The sequence below is a fragment of the Salvelinus fontinalis genome, chromosome 12 (genome assembly GCF_029448725.1).
Source record: "Salvelinus fontinalis isolate EN_2023a chromosome 12, ASM2944872v1, whole genome shotgun sequence".
NCBI lineage: Eukaryota > Metazoa > Chordata > Actinopteri > Salmoniformes > Salmonidae > Salvelinus > Salvelinus fontinalis.
The window spans coordinates 15,334,675-15,355,890 of record NC_074676.1 but is presented as its reverse complement, the minus strand read 5'-3'; the positions used below and the strand labels follow the sequence as shown (position 1 = coordinate 15,355,890).

The 21,216-nt window shown below is 42.4% G+C and overlaps 1 protein-coding gene across 3 annotated transcripts in view; it reads right to left on the bottom strand.

Annotated features, from left to right (window-relative positions):
• Positions 1–608: 608 nt before the first annotated feature.
• Positions 609–21,216, bottom strand: part of LOC129866868 (diphosphoinositol polyphosphate phosphohydrolase 3-beta-like) — a 37,237-nt gene continuing 16,629 nt past the window's right edge. Inside the window, exons 2-6 of one of the 3 annotated variants that reach the window (XM_055939872.1) lie at positions 15,186–15,296; positions 10,543–10,587; positions 9,937–10,024; positions 7,203–7,256; positions 609–2,446 (exon numbers count right to left, since the gene is read on the bottom strand). In XM_055939872.1, coding sequence (XP_055795847.1) covers positions 2,208–2,446; positions 7,203–7,256; positions 9,937–10,024; positions 10,543–10,587; positions 15,186–15,296 — 537 coding nt within the window. In that variant the 3' untranslated portion in view covers positions 609–2,207. The remainder of the gene's footprint in view (positions 2,447–7,202; positions 7,257–9,936; positions 10,025–10,542; positions 10,588–15,185; positions 15,297–21,216) is intronic. The other 2 variants (XM_055939873.1, XM_055939874.1) reach the window with 2 other exon arrangements.

Below are 21,216 nucleotides of genomic sequence, written 5' to 3'. Positions count from 1 at the left end.
CAAGCCTTTCATGACCCTGCTGAGGTAATAGTTGTGATAGGCTCTAAAATTTGCGGGAGGTGGTACATGAGTACGATTGACAGATGGTGGAAAAAGAAAGGGAAATGAGTGGACTTCCTGGGATTTTGGAAAATACCTTGAGAATTAGTCATGTCTAAATGAAGTGCAAAATGAATTAAAAAGCAAGGCTAAAATCAAAATTTTCCCTACCAGTAATATTAGTACCGCAAAGATCCTTGGAATTTGCTGACTGAAAAGCTCAGACAAAATCAAAAAGTGATCACAAGACACATTATGTGCTAATAAGGAAGGCAAATTCAAGTCAGACCAGCCCCTGCCCAGACAGAAACTATAATGCTTGTAGACATGCCAGACCACTGCATTCCTTGATAGCACTTCGCCTTTCTTCTGCCACCATTCTTATAGTAGACTCTTGGTATTCTATAGAATGCAGGTCTATAGAATGGAATATCTTACAATGAGAGCAATGCCTCTGAAGGATTGTTGACGTTTGAAAACTTGGGTGTTACATTTGACTAAAACATTTAATAACACACAAGCTATAATCATCTACTTTGAGAAACTCAATCATCAAAAACATAGTCCAGTTTTAATATTTAAATATAGTATCTTTATTTAAGAACGAGAGTGAAGAGCAGAGAACACATTATGGGTACACATTATTGGAAAGATAAAATAACACGTGCTATTTTAATGTCTTTACTAGACTTTATGTAATAGCATCCGTTTTTGTTCCTTTCAGTTACATGTCAAAGCCAGAGCTGACTGTGTCCTTCTTTGAATTTGGTGAGTTGATCACTATATGTTCTTGTGTATGCTCTGTCCTGTTTAATTCCTCCAAATTGTAATGATATAGGGGGGAAGAGTCCCCTTGAAAAACAAATCATATTTCTCAATAATAATGTACATATCAAACATTTACCATTAACAAAATGGAGTTGTTTTGGCAACACTTGCTAAATCCTCACATACATTCTAAATACAATGCAAACGCATCATAGTCTCCTTGACAATCAGCTCAAGGCACAATCCCTCAAACCCTCATATGACAATCTGTTTCTCCTCCAGCAAACAAAAATAGCCTGGTCAAGCAGACTGACCGATGTACTCACATTTAGTTTTTTTTCAATTGTCAAGTGAAACAAAATGTGAGCTATCACACAATCAGGCTGGTTTCACCAGGCTAGTAAAAGTATCTGTGCTAAAATGATCTGTTTTCCCTCCCAGTGCCCACATTCACATCTTATGAATTTGACACACATTACACAGGTTACTATGGCTGTTAAGGCACTTGATAGGACTCTATTCTGTGTTCCGTTTGAAAGACATGTCAGTCACAGGCCTTTATGCTTTCACTAGTCAATCATGCAGGCCCACACAGAAAAATATCCCTGTAAGTTATATTATAGCCCTCCCAGAAAAATATCAATGTAACTTGGAATATGTTCCCACTTAAAACATTTTCCCACTCAAAACATATTTGTTAAAACAATTATTGGGTTATATTCCATATATTCTAAAAATAAATATGTACAAATATTTTGTTCTTGTGCAATACTGTGTGGTTGTAGATAAGCAAACAGTCTTTTAAATTATCCAGTTTCTAGGCCAAAGCTGCTCTTTCAAACTCACTATGTAAACTAGAAAACAGCTCGCAAGGACATGGAAATGGTGCTAGTTATTACTATACAACTATAAGCAGTAGGACAACAATCAAAATGGGCAACTAAAAATTAGATATCACTGTCTGTCTAGTGGTTTAGACATTTTCCCAAATAAGTTATTTACTTGTTCAACAGGAGATATTTCTATGAAATGTACTTTGGTAGTGAAGAGTTAAAGTTATGAGACTCACTTAAACTATGCAGCAATTGGGGTTTTGGCATAAAGGACATGAGCCTTTCTAGAGCGAACACTACCTTCTATTGGCCTACCAGAGCTACTTCCCGCAGAAAGCAGTTCACCAAAGGGCTGCATTGACCAAAGAACGTAGTAGACTGACTTTATGGAATCAAAATGTAGAATAAGAATAACTTGAAACAAAAGACCTCTGACTCTGAGGTTGATGTCATTCTGATGATAGAAAGCCAAACAAGACCACAAGGAGTTGGCAAGATGGCAGAAACAGACTGGCACCTAGGCTAGGTCCTCTTATGATGATGGTTCCTTTGATTGCGATGTCTTTCCTATCTGTTGACCAAGGGTGGTCCTCTATCTGTCCCCTGTGTGGAGGTGACGTAGTGAGGGGCTTTGTCGTCCGTCAGGGGGGAGACCCAGGTGTTGCCATTGGTGGGGTCACAACAGGTAGAGCTGCAGGTGGGGTTACAGGTGACCGTGAGTCGGCGCAGGTACTCCGCATGGACAGGCTTGTGGCACTGCAACACCTGGATAGCCTCGTCGATCTTGAACCACTTCCGTTTCCTACCTGAAATAGGTAGCACAGAGAGAGAGAGAAGTCAGACGAGGGCTGTATTAAAGACCCAATGCAGCCTTTTTTATCATGATATCAAAAGTACCTTACTGTGATTGAAAACAAACAAAACAGCTTTATTTTTTATTTGGGGGTAGATCAGCTTTAATATTGCAGATATATAACCCTACCACCCCTCCCCTATATGGAGTAAACTAATAGACAACACTTAGGCATCTACTTCCAGCTTATACATACCATACACATTTTACAGACACAGTATATTTTACAATAGTTACATTTTCCTTGTTTTTAGTCCCATCCTATCTATCTCTGAAGACCATCCAGTTTTGATTTCTATTAGCCATATGTTTTTCAACTGTGCATTTTCTTTCTTTTTTTTAATTTTTATTTTTTTATCCCATTTTCTCCCCAATTTTCGTGGTATCCAATCGCTAGTAATTACTATCTTGTCTCATCGCTACAACTCCCGTACGGGCTCGGGAGAGACGAAGGTCGAAAGCCATGCGTCCTCCGACCAAGCCGCACTGCTTCTTTAACACAGCGCGCCTCCAACCCGGAAGCCAGACGCACCAATGTGTCGGCCCGCCACAGGAGTCGCTGGAGCGCGATGAGACAAGGATATCCCTACCGGCCAAACCCTCCCTACCCCGGACGACGCTATGCCAATTGTGCGTCGCCCCACGGACCTCCCGGTCGCGGCCGGCTGCGACAGAGCCTGGGCGCGAACCCAGAGACTCTGGTGGCACAGTTAGCACTGCGATGCAGGGCCCTAGACCACTGCGCCACCCGGGAGGCCCAACTGTGCATTTTCACAAAAGTTCTGAAACTATATACATTTTACAGACACAGTATATTTTACAACAGTTATCTTATTTTTAATCCCACCCTTCAGCTCCACTCAACCCCTCCCATCTCTCTGAACACCATACAGTTTTGATTTCTATTTGCCATATATTTTTTAAATGTGCTGTGATGTTTTACAAAAGTTTGGAACCTTTCTATTCTCATAGTTTCTACGGATTGTAAATTATTATTATTTTTTGCTATGAGTGTTATTATATTATTGATGGATTGACTATGACTTTTAAATAACCCATCAGTGCTATTTGCAGAGTTAGCATCAGGTAAGATGCTGCAATTCTTCAGCCATTCCTAAATCTGTTACCAAAAACAAGCTACATTTGAATAGTACCAAAATAAATTCTCTAATGATTCTGTCTCTTCACAGTAAAATATGCAGAGCTGGGATGGTTGCATCGCCCATATATACAGTGCATTCCGAAAGTAATCAGACCCCTTCAGCACATTTTGTTACGTTATAGCCTTATTCTAAAATGGATTAAATAAATAAAAAATCCTCATCAACCTACACACACTCCATAATGACAAAGCGGAAACAGGTTTTTATAAAATGTTTGCAAATGTATAAAAAAACAGAAATACCTTTTTTTACATAAGTATTCAGACCTTTGCTTTGAGACTCGAAATTGAGCTCAGTTACATCCTGTTTCCATTGATCATCCTTGAGATGTTTCTACAACTTGATTGGAGTCCACCTGTGGTAAATTCAATTGATAGGACATGATTTGGAAAGGCACACACCTGTCTATGTAAGGTCCCACAGTTGACAGTGCATGTCAGAGCGAAAAACCAAGCCATGAGGTCGAAGGAATTGTCCGTAGAGCTCAGAGACAGGATTGTGTCGGGGCACAGATCTAGGGAAGGGTACCAACATTGTTTTGCAGCATTGAAGGTCCCCAAGAACACAGTGGCCTCCGTTATTCTTAAATGGAAGAAGTTTGGAATCACCAAGACTCTTCCTAGAGCTGGCCACCCAGCCAAACTGAGCAATTGGGTGAGAAGGGCCTTGGTCAGGGAGGTGAACAAGAACCCGATGGTCACTCTGTCATAGCTCCAAAGATCCTCTGTGGAGATGGGAAAACCTTCCAGAAGTACAATGATCTCTGCACCACTCCACCAATCAGGCCTTTATGGTAGAGTGGCCAGATGGAAGCCATTCCCCAGTAAAAGGCCCATGACAAAAAGTCAAGGGGTTTGAATAATTTTCCCGAATGCACTGTATATAACATTCTATTGGTTGCAATAATTTTGTATAATAACTTAAATTGAAAAACTAAGTTTTGAATCCAGCGTTGTTTTGTGTATCAGTTCATAAACCATATGTCATGGAATCGGTACATCGAAAATCTCCACCAATCAGGCCTTTATGGTAGAGTGGCCAGATGGAAGCCGCTCTTCAGTAAAAGGCACATGACAGTCCGCTTGGAGTTTGCCAAAAGGCACCTAAAGGACTCTCAGACCATGAGAAATAAGATTCTCTGGTCTGATGAAACCAAGATTGAACTCTTTGGCCTGAATGCCAAGCACCACATCTGGAGGAAACCTGGCACCAACCCTACGGTGAAGCATGGTGGTGGCAGCATCATGCTGTGGGGATGTTTTTCAGCTGTGGGGATGTTTTTTCAGCTCCAGAACGCTCAGGACCTCAGACTGGGGTGAAGGTTCACCTTCCAACAGTACAATGACCCTAAGCACACAGCCAAGACAATGCTGGAGTAGCTTCGGGAAAAGACTCTGAATGGCCTTGAGGGGCCCAGCCAAAGCCCAGACTTGAACCGGATCGAACATCTCTGGAGAGACCTGAAAATAGCTGTGCAGGGACACTCCTCATCCAACCTGACAGAGCTTGAGAGGATCTGCAGAGAAGAAGTGGAGAAACTCCCCAAATACAGGTGTGCCAAGCTTGTAGCGTCATACCCAAGAAGACTCATGGCTGTAATCACTGTCAAAGGTGCTTCAACAAAGTACTGAGTAAAGGGTAAGAATCATTATGTAAATGTGATCAAATATACATTTGCAAAAATGTCTAAAACCCATTTTTTTAAACTTTTTTTTTTACATTAAGGGGTACTGTGTGTAGATTGATGAGGGGGGAAAAACAATTTAATTCATTTTAGAATAAGGCTGTAATGTAACAAAATAAGGAAAAAGTCAAGGGGTTTGACTATTTTATGAATGCCCTGTATATAACCTTTAATTGGTTGCAAGAATTCTGTATAATAACTTAAATTGAAGAACTAAGTTTTGAATCCAGCGTTGTTTTGTGTATCAGTTCATGAACCATATGTCATGGAACCGGTACATCGTAAATCTTTTCCCAACTATTTTGCAATCTATATGGCACAGCTAGCAATTTTTTTGTCCTTAAATGGAACTGTTATACTTTTTTTAAATAATCAGAATTTTCTTCAACCAATTTTGGTCTTTAGTGCAGGGCCGACAGACAAGTTCCTCACTTTCTCCCCCTTCAACTTGCCTCTTCCATTTTTGCGCTACTGCTGCAATTAGTTGGTTGTAATTTTGAGTAGAGTAATGCCTCCCATCAAGGCAAAGGGTGGCTACTTTGAAGAATCTCAAATATAAAATAGATTTTGATTTGTTTAACACTTTTTTGGTTACTACATGATTCCATATGTGTTATTTCATAGTTTTGATGTCTTCAAGATTATTCAAACATTTCTAAAAAACAGTTTTTGCTTTTTCATTATGGGGTGTTGTTTGTAGATTAATGATGGGGATAAAAACAATTTAATCAATTTTAGAATAAGGCAAAATAAGGCAAAATGTGGAAAAAGGCAAGGGGTCTGAAAATGTTCCGAATGCACTGTATGTGCTTCTTGTTGGACTTCCCCATACAAACATTTATTTGAAAACAGTGGCTAAACCTCTGTAGTCCTTTACACATGATCTAAACATGACCTAAACACCAATCAGCTCTGAAAAAAATGTACATTAATGCTGCTGAATGTTGTGAACTTTAGTAGGATTGGACATTTCTGTCATTCCTCCTGTGGTGTTTATGAAGCTATCACCTCGGCTTCCAACCAAAGCCTCTGTATAATGCGTTCCCATAAAAACCATCTGTCCGGTTAACTATCAGTTTACGTTATTTATACATCTCTTAAAAAACACTTTCTCCTGCCGTCCAATTGCTACACATATATTATCATTTAAGTATTTTGCGAAAGGCCCTCCAAAGTGCCCTCTGACATTAAAATGGGATACTGAGGGGGAGTAGTGTGTGTGTGTGGGGGGGGGGGGGGGGGGGGGGGGGATACACTGACCTCTGAGGTAGCGCTAGCCCTGGAGGAGAAGGTGAGTGTAACTTCAAGACAAGCCCACAAATGTAGAGCCTGATCGGGCACAGTCACAGGCCTTGTATAGGGCAAGAGAGGACAGAGGGAGGGGCCACAGCGCAGTGACTGGAAAACAACTGTGCACAGCAAATATGCTGAAAGTGGCAATTTTAGGCCCTTTTTAGAGCTACTATATACGCGTCTCCTGTAAGATCTTATGGCCCGTGAACCGTACATGACACAGAACATCTTGGTGTCATTATACTCCTTATAGTGTACTCTAACATATGGAGTATGTCTACATTCTGAAATACACATTTTAATATTAATATTCTTTATGTTAAATAAAAGAATGTGAAAATGTGTATTTCAGAATCTAGACGTACTCCATATGTTAGAGCACACTATAAGGAGTATAATGACACCAAGATGTTCTGTGTCATGTACGGTTCACGGGTCATAAGATCTTACAAACTTGCCACTTTCATCACAAATTTCTCTAAAATGTTTGTGATACAAATGTAAAAAGCATGTCAAATGTAACTCCTCTCAATTAAGTATGTGAGAATTGGCAGAACAATCTGACATACCAAAAATATTTCCTGCTCCCGTTGGTGTGGAATCGCCCCACTGGCTACCGCCTCCTAAACAAATTATGGTGATCATTTTTCAATTACAGTGCTGTGTAGAATGTGTCTAGTTAGTGTGGTGTTTTCTCCTGTACAATATCTACTTGACAGTCATTTGCACAGTTACCACATAGTTACAGAACATGGAAATTGTCTTCATGGAAATATTACACATATACAAGTAACTTTAAAAAAACCACATCATCTCATTATAATTTGATACAATTTTATTTACCTTATATAGATATACAAACTAAGTTTCAAAACATAAGTGAACATTAAATACTGTACAGTCGTGGCCAAAAGTTTTGAAAATGACACATTAATTTTCACAAAGTCTGCTGCCTCAGTTTGTATGTTGGCAATTTGCATATACTCCAGAATGTTATGAAGAGTGATCAGATGAATTGAAATTAATTGCAAAGTCCCTCTTTGCCATGCAAATGAACTGAATCCCCCCAAAACATTTCCACTGCACTTCAGCCCTGCCACAAAAGGACCAGCTGACATCATGTCAGTGATTATCAACACAGGTGTGAGTGTTGACGAGGACAAGGCTAGAGATCACTCTATCATGCTGATTGAGTTCGAATAACAGACTGGATGCTTAAAAAGGAGGGTGGTACTTGGAATCATTGTTCTTCCTCTGTCAACTATGGTTACCTGCAAAGAAACACGTGCCGTCATCATTGCTTTGCACAAAAAGGGCTTCACAGGCAAAGATATTGCTGCCAGTAAGATTGCACCTAAATCAACCATATATCGGATCATCAAGAACTTCAAGGGGAGCGGTTCAATTGTTGTGAACGCTTCAGGGCGCCGAAGAAAGTCCAGCAAGTGCCAGGACTGTCTCCTAAAGTTGATTCAGCTGCGGGATTGGGGCACCACCAGTACAGAGCTTGCTTAGGAATGGCAGCAGACAGGTGTGAGTGCATCTGCACGCACAGTGAGGTGAAGACTTTTGGAGGATGGCCTGGTGTCAAGGGCAGCAAAGAAGCCACTTCTCTCCATGAAAAACATCAGGAACAGACTGATATTCTGCAAAAGGTACAGGGATAAAGTAATTTTCTCTGATGAATCCCCTTTCCGATTGTTTGGGGCATCCGGAAAAAAGTTTGTCCGGAGAAGACAAGGTGAGCGCTACCATCAGTCCTGTGTCATGACAACAGTAAAGCATCCTGAGACCATTCATGTGTGGGGTTGCTTCTCAGCCAAGGGAGTGGGCTCACTCACAATTTTGTCTAAGAACACAGCCATGAATAAAGAATGGCACCAACACATCCTCCGAGAGCAACTTCTCCCAACCATCCAGGAACAGTTTGGTGACGAACAATGCCTTTTCCAGCATGATGGAGCACCTTGCCATAAGGCAAAAGTGATAATAAGTGGCTCGGGGAACAAAACATCAATATTTTGGGTCCATTGCCAGGAAACTCCCCAGACCTTAATCCCATTGAGAACGTGTGGTCAATCCTCAAGAGGCGGGTGGACAAACAAAAACCCAAATTCTGACAAACTCCAAGCATTGATTATGCAAGAATGGGCTGCCATCAGTCAGGGTGTGGCCCAGAAGTTAATTGACAGCATGCCAGGGCAGATTGCAGAGGTCTTGAAAAAGAAGGGTCAACACTGCAAATATTGACTCTTTGCATCAACTTTATTGAATTGTCAATAAAAGTCTTTGACACTTATGAAATGCTTGTAATTATGCTTCAGTATTCCATAGTAACATCTGACAATAATATCTAAAGACACTGAAGCAGCAAACTTTGTGAAAATTAATATTTGTGTCATTCTTAAAAAATTTGGCCACGACTGTATTTTCAAACCATTCTTCAAATGTTATTTTGAATTCCAGCTAGACGCAGACATTAGTGAAGTTCAACAGGTGTTTGACAACTATTACTGTAGACATGTACAGACATGGACGTGTCCCTCTGGGCCAGTATCTTAAGTGACAACAGAGACCTTGTCAGTCTGAATTACCCTCTCAGGGTTTACTAGAGGTCTCCTACTAACTGAACAGAGTTCAGCCTCTATATGAAGCCTTATCATCCTAACATGAAAGTGTTCAATTTCTTTAACCTATTAACCTTGTACCTATTTAATAAATCCATAGTAATTTTACCAATCTAAAGAATTCGTTTTTTGATACAACATGAGTACTACTGTATGCATGAACCCCTCCAAAGAGCAACTCCAACGTACACACTCCAAGCAGTATTCGTGCATTTGTCTTTTCATGATATAAATAACGTACTGGAATCTACTTTAATACACTCTATTAATAGAATTAGCAAATATTATATGATGATGATTTTCATTAAGTACCCTGAAGGTAAACTAAAAGTCCTCAAACCTAATTTCACAGCCCTGGCTGCTTAGGAGATCAAAAACCCTTTTGTTTCGTGAGGCACAAGTGTGTTTGTGTGTTGCAATGTTTTGATGTCAACATCACAGACTGGGAGAGAGCAAGGCCAGGGTCCAGGGTGTGAGAGAAACAGGAGGGGGGAAAGAAAGATGTAGTGTTGTAGGAAGAAAAGATTGTTTGTCTAAATTTCTCAAGAAAAGTTCCCAGTTTCCCACCAATTGTGTCGGAGAGGAAATGCTTAGACGAAAGACATGCATGAAGGTCTAAAGAGATGTGGGAAAATAGTGCTCCCTAACCAGATGTCATCATACAGTAGAAGCCTACCGATGTTGACAGAATCCTCCCAGTCCTCCAAGGTCTCTGTCACAGTCAGGACATAGACGTACGTTCTGTGTTTCCTGTCCTGGTTGTGCTAAAAGACAGACAAAAAGACAGACTGCTTCAAATCATAATAATACCCTTTCAGTCTTGGAAGTGTTTCTGTATTACATGCAGGGCTTTTAAGTGCTGTGTTCAAACTTTTTCACCGGGAACCCCATTGTTTTGCCAGAATTTCTGGCAACCCTACCCCAGCCCAAATCTAATGACACAACCTTAAAATACATTTTTACATCAACAAATAACCTGATTCATTTATTTTTCTCTCTCTTATCAAATATAACCCAAATACATTTACTCAATAATCTGTACTTCTGTACTCTTTTTGTCTTTTGTTGGTCACCCCCCCCCCTCCCCCACACACAAATGTAAAAAAAAATATTATGTGGCTACAGGCCTCACGGGTTCACAACCCCAACTTTGAAAACCACTTTTGTAAGGTTTAAGGAATTGGGCTTAATAATAATGTTGTAATGAGAGCAATGTTTTGATATGATGTGATACATGCATTATGATGTACAGTGCTATGACGTGATGGTTTGTGAGGCTTACTTCGAAAACCCCCAGTAGCCTGCCAAGCTTTCCCTTTACACCAGCCTGGACAGTGACACAGACATACAGATAACAACAAAGGACAGTCAGCTAGTATATAAACACCAGTATAACACCAATACATTCCCACATCATTCACAAGACAGAAACACTTTTAAAAGTTACGTTACAGGACTAGCATGTAGTGCACAAAAAGCTGTACTATACTGTTAAATTACCTTCAGCAAGACAATTCATTTCAGAAAACCGAATCAAATTCTCCTAAATGTAAGTGTAGCATATGGGGATGTGTGAAACTCCCTCCTCAGCCTGAAGTTTCCCCACTTACGCTGCCGAATAGCTAATTTTTCGGTGGCACGACTGGGTAAGACCTTTTAGGAGATGGTCACGTGCTTACGAGGCTGAGGTCCTGAGTTCAAGGCTCGGTATGAGCTGAATCAGGGGGAAGTGGTATTCGCTAAGCAAGCAGTGTAACGTCCATTAAAATGGGGCCGTGACCCATATTTTCAGTTGCGCTCAGCTCAACGCTGGGGTCGCTGTGGAGTGAGTTTCGGGGGTGAATGTAGAAGATGGGGGGGATCTGTGAAACTCACTCCACAGCCTGAGGTGTCCCCACTTGCACTGCAGAATAGCTAGCTTTTCTGTGGCGCGACTGGGTAAGACGCTTCAAGAGGGTGTGTTTGCGAGGCAGATATCCTGGGTTTAAGCCTTGGTAAGAGCTGAATCAGGGGAAAGTGGTACTCACTAAGCAAAAACAAATACATTTCTTTATGATAGTCGTTTATCACAAATTAAAACAACAAAAAAATAATCCATATATCATGATATTCACAAGCAAGAAATGTGCTCGTTTTGGTAAAGCACATATCCCATCTGGACAAGAGGAATACCCATGTAAGAATGCTGTTCATTGACTACAGCTCAGCATTCAACACGATAGTACCCTCCAAGCTCATCCTTAAGCTTGAGACCCTGGGTCTCAACCCCGCCCTGTGCAATTGGGTCCTGTAGTTCCTGACGGGCCGCCCCCAGGTGGTGAAGGTAGGAAACAACATCTCCACTTCGCTGACCCTCAACACTGGGGCCCCACAAGGGTGCGTGCTCAGACCCCTCCTGTACTCCCTGCTCACCCATGACTGCGTGGCCATGCACGCCTCCAACTCAATCATCAAGTTTGCAGATGACACAACAGTAGTGGGCTTGATTACCAACAACAACGAGACAGCCTACAGGGAGGAGGTGAGGGCACTCGGAGTGTGGTGTCAGGAAAACAACCTCTCACTCAACGTCAACAAAACAAGAGGAGATGATCGTGTACTTCAGGAAACAGCAGAGGGAACCCTTTCCCTATCCACGTCGACGGGACACCAGTGGAGAAGGTGGAAAGTTAAGTTCCTCGGCATACACATCATAGACAAACTGAAATGGTCCACCCACACAGACAGTGTGATGAAGAAGGCGCAACAGCGCCTCTTCAACCTCAGGAAGATGAAGAAATTTGGCTTGTCACCAAAAACTCTCACAAACTTTTACAGATTTTTACAATTTAGAGCATCCTGTCGGGCTGTATCACCACCTGGTACGGCAACTGCACCGGCCACAACCGCAAGGCTCTCCAGAGGGTGGTGCGGTCTGCACAACGCATCACCGGGGCAAACTACCTACACTCCAGGACACCTACAGCACCTGATGTCACAGGAAGGCCAAAAAGATCAAAAGGACAACAGCCACCCGAGTCACTGACTGTTCAGACTTGAAATCATTGGCCACTTTAATAAATGGATCACTAGTCACTTTAATAATGCCACTTTAATAATGTTTACATATCTTACATTACTCATCACAAATGTCTATACTGTATTCTATACCATCTAGCCTATGCCGCTCCGTCATTGTTCATCAATATATTTATATGTATATATTCTTATCCCATCCCTTTACTTGCATTTGTATGTATTAGGTAGTTGTTGTGGAATTGTTAGATTACTTGTTAGATATTACTGCACTGTCGGAACTAGAAGCACAAGCATTTTGCCACACTCACAATAACATCTGCTAACCATGTGTATTTGACCAATAAAATTTGATTTGATATTTTCCCCAACCAATGACAACAGGTTTGACAGTACTCTACCCTCACCCCCTGCAAAAGCCGGATTGGAACATCGACTGACTGTGGGATATTTTCATGCCGAGACGGAATTCCAGCAGATCAACGTGACTAGCCAAAGGGAACATCGTGTCTCTGCTCCCATAGAACTCAGTCTCAGCATTGTCCATGAAGAGGACTGCATGTTAACTCTCGGTTCTGGGTTTGGCCCGTCTCAAGAGAGGATCCCCAGGACTGAAGAGCACAGCAGTTTGGCCCGTCTCAAGAGAGGATCCCCAGGACTGAAGAGCACAGCAGTTTGGCCCGTCTCAAGAGAGGATCCCCAGGACTGAAGAGCACAGCAGTTTGGCCTGTCTCAAGAGAGGATCCCCAGGACTGAAGAGCACAGCAGTTTGGTCCGGAAAATAAAAACACGTCCAAGAACACAGGCTAATGATCATAGCTATAATGTTACCCTGGTTCCAGATCTGTTTGTGCTATCTTGCCAACTCTATTGCTGTTATTCATCACGCCAAACAGAGATGTAGTGGAGAGGGTAGACGCATGTAAACGGCCTTTACGCAATTGTTTTATTTTGCACAAGCATTTACCCACCTTTTGTGGAAAGATTCATTGAAAGTATAGAGAGCTTTACTTTACTCATCGCAAACGGCGATCTGCGTTTACCCATTTTTTTTTTTAACACTACATCACCGATGCCAAACAATGACACGTTAGGGATGGAGTTGGCAAGACAACACAAACAGATTGGTGACCAGGCTGATATATAGGCATAATGTCAAACAGAATGTTTGTGGAAGAAAGCAGATTAAATTAAATGGCGGATAAGAAACATTATGGAGGTGGGTGACATTTAGCCGTTGGAGCAAGTTCAAAACTCATCATACCGTTCATGAGAATATCCTACGGTCCAATAAGATATCACGGATTGTGATGTATGCATGAGAAAAAATATTAAAAGATTCTTGTGACCTGGCCGCTGAATGTTTTGGGAGCCTGACAACAACTGGCAGCATTCCAGGACTGGAGCCCATGGCTCTGGTCACATGATCCTGTGGAAGAGCCATAATTCAGGTTTAGGTTCCTGTACCCCTCCCGGGTCCCACTGGCTGGGGCTAGGTTACCAGGACCACCGGCTCATATGACACAGGCCTCTACCAGCACACTTCAGCTCTATGATGGGGATAATTCCAATATGTTTTGGGGGAATTGTAAAATATTTTGTAATGTAATAAAAGTAAGTAAACTGCCCATGGTTGAAATACAAAGATAATACTTGAGGGTAAAAAACAAATCCACCTTTTTGACAAACATGGGCTCAACAGGGCTCAAATCAAAATCAAATCAAAATGTATTTGTCACATGCGCCGAATACAACAGGTATAGATAGACCTTACAGTGAAATGCTTACTTACAAGCAAACAATGCAGTTAAGAAAAAAAAGTGTTAAGTAAAAAATAGATAAGTAAAAAAAAATACAAATAACAAATTAAAAGAGCAGCAGTATAACAGTAGCGAGGCTATACCCAGGGGGTACCGGTTTAGAGTCAATGTGCGGAGGCACAGGTTAGTCGAGGTAATTGAGGTTATATGTACATGTAGGTAGAGTTAAAGTGACTATGCATAGATAATAACCAGAGAGTAGCAGCAGTGTAAAAGAGGGTGGGGGAGGACAATGCAAATAGTCTGGGTAGCCATTTGATTAGCTGTTCAGGAGTCTTATGGCTTGGGGGTAGAAGATGTTAAAAAGCCTTTAGGACCTAAACTTGGCGCTCCGGTACAGAGAGCAGAGAGAACAGAAAGAACAGTCTATAACTAGGGTGGCTGGAGTCTTTGACAATTTTAGGGCCTTCCTCTGACACCGCCTGGTATAGAGGTCCTGGATGGCAGAAAGCTTGGCCCCAGTGATGTACTGGGCTATACTGTACGCACTACCCTCTGTAGTGGCTTGAGGTGTTTAGCCACCAAGAGGGAACACATGATAAAACTGAATTATGTTGCAATAATCATAAGATTGAAAAAAAATCTGACACTCAAGTGCAAATTAAACCTCCATTAAACTTCCATGATGTCTTTCTTTGGAGTGGATGTGTTGAACTTGACAGAAGAGTGAATGGACAAATTGAGTTATTAGCTCCCAACAGCCTGTGTTGGTGTGCAACTCATTTAACTCTATTCAGGGTCATGTCTCTCTCAGGACGAGAAGGACATGGGTAACTGGACACTGTCTCTAAATGTCACCGCTCCATTCCTCACAGCTGTCAACACGTCACCCTGGGGCAGAGCATGGCAGAACACACATGGAGTCCGTGAACAAGTCCTGTCATTCTTTTCACTTAACCACTAAACCATTAGCTCAACTGGCTGTCTGTGCAGTGTATAACATGCTCAATCTAGAACGTTTAGAACCAAGGCCTCCCCTTCAACCTAAGTCTACAAGGGCTATTCATTTATCTAGGAAACTGTTCCTCTAACTTGGTGCATTACAGATAGATGATTAGGATAATAACATTTCTATGGGGGGGTTTCTCACCTCTTCATACACCTCTCTGACTGCAGCTCCACATGGCTCCTCCTCAGGCTCCATCCCTCCTCCTGGGACAATCCACTGGTCTGGGTGCCGACTGCTGCTCACCAGCAACACCTGCAAAGGCCAAAGGGTAAAGTAAGCCAATGATACTCAAATAGTAGGCCACATCTGTCCCACAAGCCTCTAGTTTCTGGCCAGTGGAGTTACCTAACTACACTATCTCACAGTCCAAAAAAGGTGCATGAATTGAGGGATAAACTGGATGTGTGGGAGTTTAAACATATTCCCCCTTACTAGCAATGACTTTGCTGATAGCTACTTTGAGAAAACATTTACTTTCTATGACTGATGTGTGGTTGTCCCACCTAGCTATCTTAAAATAAATGCACTAACTGTAAATCAAATCAAATGTATTGGTCACATACACATGTTTAGCAGATGTTATTGCGGGTGTAGCGAAATGCTTGTGCTTCTAGCTCCGACAGTGCAGTAATATATAACAAGTAATATCTAACAGTTTCACAACATATACCCAAAATACACGTAAATCTATGTAAGGAATGGATTAAGAATATATACACTACCGTTCAAAAGTTTGGGGTCACTTAGAAATGTTCTTGTTTTTGAAAGAAACAATTTTTGTCCATTAAAATAACATCAAATTGATCGTAAATTCAGTGTAGGCATTGTTAATGTTGTAAATGACTATTGTAGCTGGAAAAGGCAGATTTTTAATTGAATATCTATAGTTGAAGTCGGAAGTTTACATACACCTTAGGAAAATACATTTAAACTCAGTTTTTCACAATTCCTGACATTTAATCCTCATAAAAATTCCCTGTCTTAGGTCAGTTAGGATCACCACTTTATTTTAAGAATGGGAAATGTCTGAATAATAGTTGAGAATTATTTATTTCAGCTTTTATTTCTTTCATCACATTCCCAGTGGGTCAGAAGTTAACATACACTCAATTAGTATTTGGTAGCATTGCCTTTAAATTGTTTAACTTGGGTCAAACGTTTCGGGTAGCCTTCCACAAGCTTCCCACAATAAGTCGGGTGAATTTTGGCCCATTCATCCTGACAGAGCTGGTGTAACTGACTCAGGTTTGTAGGCCTCCTTGCTCGCACACTCTTTTTCAGTTCTGCCCACAATTTTTCTATGGGATTGAGGTCAGGGCTTTGTGATGGCCATTCCAATACCTTGACTTTGTTGTCCTTAAGTCATTTTGCCACAACTTTGGAAGTATGCTTGTGGTCATTGTCCATTTGGAAGACCCATTTGCGACCAAGCTTTAACTTCCTGACTGATGTCTTGAGATGCTGCTTCAATATATCCACATAATTTTCCTTCCTCATGATGCCATCTACTGTGTGAAGTGCACCAGTCCCTCCTGCAGCAAAGCACCCCCACAACATGATGATTGATTGCACCAGATATTATTTAGGGGGTTCATAGCCCCTTTTTTAAACAAGTATTTTTTTTTCACTTCACCAATTTGGACTATTTTGAATATGTCCATTACATGAAATCTAAATAAAAATCCATTTAAATTACAGGCTGTAATGCAACAAAATAGGAAAAACACCAAGGGTGATGAATACTTTTGCAAGGCACTGTATATTAACCAACACACTGATCAGCAGTACAGCCTTCAACTGGGTATCTGACCATTGATATATACAGTATGTCGTATAGTATATCTGACACCAGCAGCAGTACCTTCCAGGGTGAGGGGGTCCGTGATGGGCAAAGCTGCCAGCAGAAGAACCCCCAGCTCAGCTCTGTGCCAATCACATGCCCACCCATGCCCAGGTCTATAACCATGGCATTTAACCACAGGTGGCAGATGGTAGCAGGGTACAGGTAAGGGGATCTACCCACAGTGTCTGGATCCCACATTAATATATTTCTGGTCAAACAGATGGAAAATGGGTCTTAGAAAACATCTACCAGAAAGTCTTAAAAGGAATTAGAAATACACTGACTATACAAAACATTAAGGACATCTGCTCTTTCCATGACAGACTGACCAGGTGACTGCAGGTGAAAGCTATGATCCTTTACTGATGTCACTTGTTAAATCCACTTCAATCAGTGTAGGGGAGGAGAAAGGTTAAAGGATTTTTAAGCCTTGAGACAATTGAAATTGGATTGTGTATGTGTGCCATTCAGAGGGTGGATGGGCGAGACAAAATATTTGAACAGGGTATGGTCGTAGGTGCCAGGCGCACCGGTTTGTGTCAAGAACTGCAACGCTGCTGGGTTTTTCAGGCTCAACAGTTTCCCGTGTGTATCAAGAATGGTCCACCACCCAAAGGACATCCAGCCAACTTGACACAACTTTGGGAAGCATTGGAGTCAACATGGGCCAGCATCCCTGTGGAATGCTTTCGAGTCCATTCTAAGACGAATTGAGGCTGTTCTGAGGGAAAAAGGCAGTGGTGCAACTCAATATTAGGAAGGTGTTCCTAATGCTTGGAATACTCATTCTACATCAAAACAGAATAATTTTGAAGACCCCTGCCAACTAACATCAGCCCTTATATTTAGTTCTAGAGAAATTGTTCTGCCTTCTGTAAGTTTAAGAAACATTGCCTTGAAATTCCATTCACAAAACCCCCCATATTTTTTTGATATTTTCTAATCACTCTGCCTCATGATAGAGGACAATGAAAGTTCACAGAAGTAACAAGTAAAAGGTAGGCCTATCAACTAGTTAGTGTCAGTTCAGTAAAGAAAAGAAAAGTAGAGTATAGTTAAGTACAGTACAATAGAGTTCAGTACACAGTAAAGCCCCCTAGAGTTGAGCGCCCTCTGCATTGTACTGTATTGTACTGTACTCTACTTTACTGTGTTGTACTATACTCTACTGAGCTCTACTGTGCTGTACGTTGATGTCCAAACCTGTGAAACATAGACGTGTATGATTGGTTCAGATTTGATCCGGTCTGGACAAACCAAATTTGGTATTGTTTTGGGGGCAGAGCGCATTAAATATATGAATATGTTTGATTGTCACACACAGGATAGGTGCAGTGAAATGTGTTGATTTACAGGGTCAGCCATAGAAGTACGGTGCCCCTGGAGCAGATTAGGTTTAAGTGCCTTGCCTAAAGGCACAAATAATAGCCCGTGTGTAGAATAATACCCAAATATGTAAAGGAGGTTATTGCATATTTATAATTTTGAATACCTATTTAGGATACATCGCCATGATAATAATGACAATCATATCCCTAATTATGCATTTGTGTAGTACAGATCAGGGACACATGGTGAGATTCCATTACCTGATGTAAATCCACTTCACTTCCTGTAGCTCCATAACCCAAATAGATTTGTTCTAAGTTTGTGTGTCATTTCACTTTTGTACAGACATCCGGTTTGGGGCGAGCGGTCGCATTTGCATTCGCTCTGCAGGTAGTATAACTTTTATAACTTTTCATTACATTTCATTATAGTACAACGATTTAATTTGTCCAACCTTAGCAATTTCTTCTTAACTAGCTACATAGCCGTCTGTGTATCAAAGATAACTGCGTAATTATCGTATTTCGTCGTCTCGTTGTCCACTGCTATCTGCCCAGCAGCTAGCAAACGTCCACCGTCTACCGAATAGTAGTATAACTTTTCATTACATTTCATTATAGTACAACGGTCCGATTTTCATTTTCATTACAGTACAACGGTTTGATTTGTTTGATCTTAGCTAGCTACATAGCCGTCCTTTATCAAACATAATTGCGTCGTTATTGAGGTTCGCTAGCGAGCTATTTTCGTTCGAAATTAACGCAACGTAGCCAACACTGCTAGCTAGCCAGCTTGCCACCGAAGAGCATTGTAGAAACGATTACAATACAACGGAACGACTTGTTTTGTTTAGTGTTAGCTAGCTACATAGTTTTCTTTGCTAGCTTTGTATCTAAGATAATTGTGTAACTTTGAGTAATTATCGGTTAGCTAGCCAGCTAGTTTCGCCTGCCGCGCTGCCGTCCTCCTACCTAGCCAACACTGCTAGCTAACACTGCTAGCTAGCCAACTTCTACCGAATAGCAGCACTGTAGAAACTTACATTACAACGGAACGACTTGATTAGCGTAGTGTTAGCTAGTTGTCTTTGCTGTCCTTGTATCCATGATAATTGTGTAGTTTAGAGAAACTTAGAGAAACTGTCGAGGTCACCTAGCCAGCTTCACTTTCAACAACGCAGCTACTGCTAGCCAGGCTACTTCACCAGCCAGCAGTACTATATCATTTTAGTCAATAAGATTTTTAATTTTATTGATTTTTTGCTACGTAAGCTTAACTTTCTGAACATTCGAGACGTGTAGCCCACTTGTCATTCTAATCTCCTTTGCTTTAGCGTAGCCTGTCAAATATGTGTCTGTCTATCCCTGTTCTCTCCTCTCTGCACAGACCATACAAACGCCTCACACCGCGTGGCCGCGCCCACCCTAACCTGGTGGTCCCAGCCCGCACGACCCACGTGGAGTTCCAGGTCTCCGGTAGCCTCTGGAACTGCCGATCCGCGGCCAACAAGGCAGAGCTCATCTCAGCCTATGCGTCCCTCCAGTCCCTCGACTTCTTGGCACTGACGGAAACATGGCTCACCACAGATAACACTGCTACTCCTACTGCTCTCTCTTCGTCTGCCCACGTGTTCTCGCACACCCCGAGAGCTTCTGGTCAGCGGGGTGGTGGCACCGGGATCCTCATCTCTCCCAAGTGGTCATTCTCTCTTTCTCCCCTTACCCATCTGTCTATCGCCTCCTTTGAATTCCATGCTGTCACAGTTACCAGCCCTTTCAAGCTTAACATCCTTATCATTTATCGCCCTCCAGGTTCCCTTGGAGAGTTCATCAATGAGCTTGATGCCTTGATAAGCTCCTTTCCTGAGGACGGCTCACCTCTCACAGTTCTGGGTGACTTTAACCTCCCCATGTCTACCTTTGACTCATTCCTCTCCGCCTCCTTCTTTCCACTCCTCTCCTCTTTTGACCTCACCCTCTCACCTTCCCCCCCTACTCACAAGGCAGGCAATACGCTTGACCTCATCTTTACTAGATGCTGTTCTTCCACTAACCTCATTGCAACTCCCCTCCAAGTCTCCGACCACTACCTTGTATCCTTTTCCCTCTCGCTCTCATCCAACACTTCCCACACTGCCCCTACTCGGATGGTATCGCGCCGTCCCAACCTTCGCTCTCTCTCCCCCGCTACTCTCTCCTCTTCCATCCTATCATCTCTTCCCTCTGCCCAAACCTTCTCCAACCTATCTCCTGATTCTGCCTCCTCAACCCTCCTCTCCTCCCTTTCTGCATCCTTTGACTCTCTATGTCCCCTATCCTCCAGGCCGGCTCGGTCCTCCCCTCCCGCTCCGTGGCTCGACGACTCATTGCGAGCTCACAGAACAGGGCTCCGGGCAGCCGAGCGGAAATGGAGGAAAACTCGCCTCCCTGCGGACCTGGCATCCTTTCACTCCCTCCTCTCTACATTTTCCTCTTCTGTCTCTGCTGCTAAAGCCACTTTCTACCACTCTAAATTCCAAGCATCTGCCTCTAACCCTAGGAAGCTCTTTGCCACCTTCTCCTCCCTCCTGAATCCTCCTCCCCCTCCCCCCCCCCCTCCTCCCTCTCTGCAGACGACTTCGTCAACCATTTTGAAAAGAAGGTCGACGACATCCGATCCTCGTTTGCTAAGTCAAACGACACCGCTGGTTCTGCTCACACTGCCCTACCCTGTGCTTTGACCTCTTTCTCTCCTCTCTCTCCAGATGAAATCTCGCGTCTTGTGACGGCCGGCCGCCCAACAACCTGCCCGCTTGACCCTATCCCCTCCTCTCTTCTCCAGACCATTTCCGGAGACCTTCTCCCTTACCTCACCTCGCTCATCAACTCATCCCTGACCGCTGGCTACGTCCCTTCCGTCTTCAAGAGAGCGAGAGTTGCACCCCTTCTGAAAAAACCTACACTCGATCCCTCCGATGTCAACAACTACAGACCAGTATCCCTTCTTTCTTTTCTCTCCAAA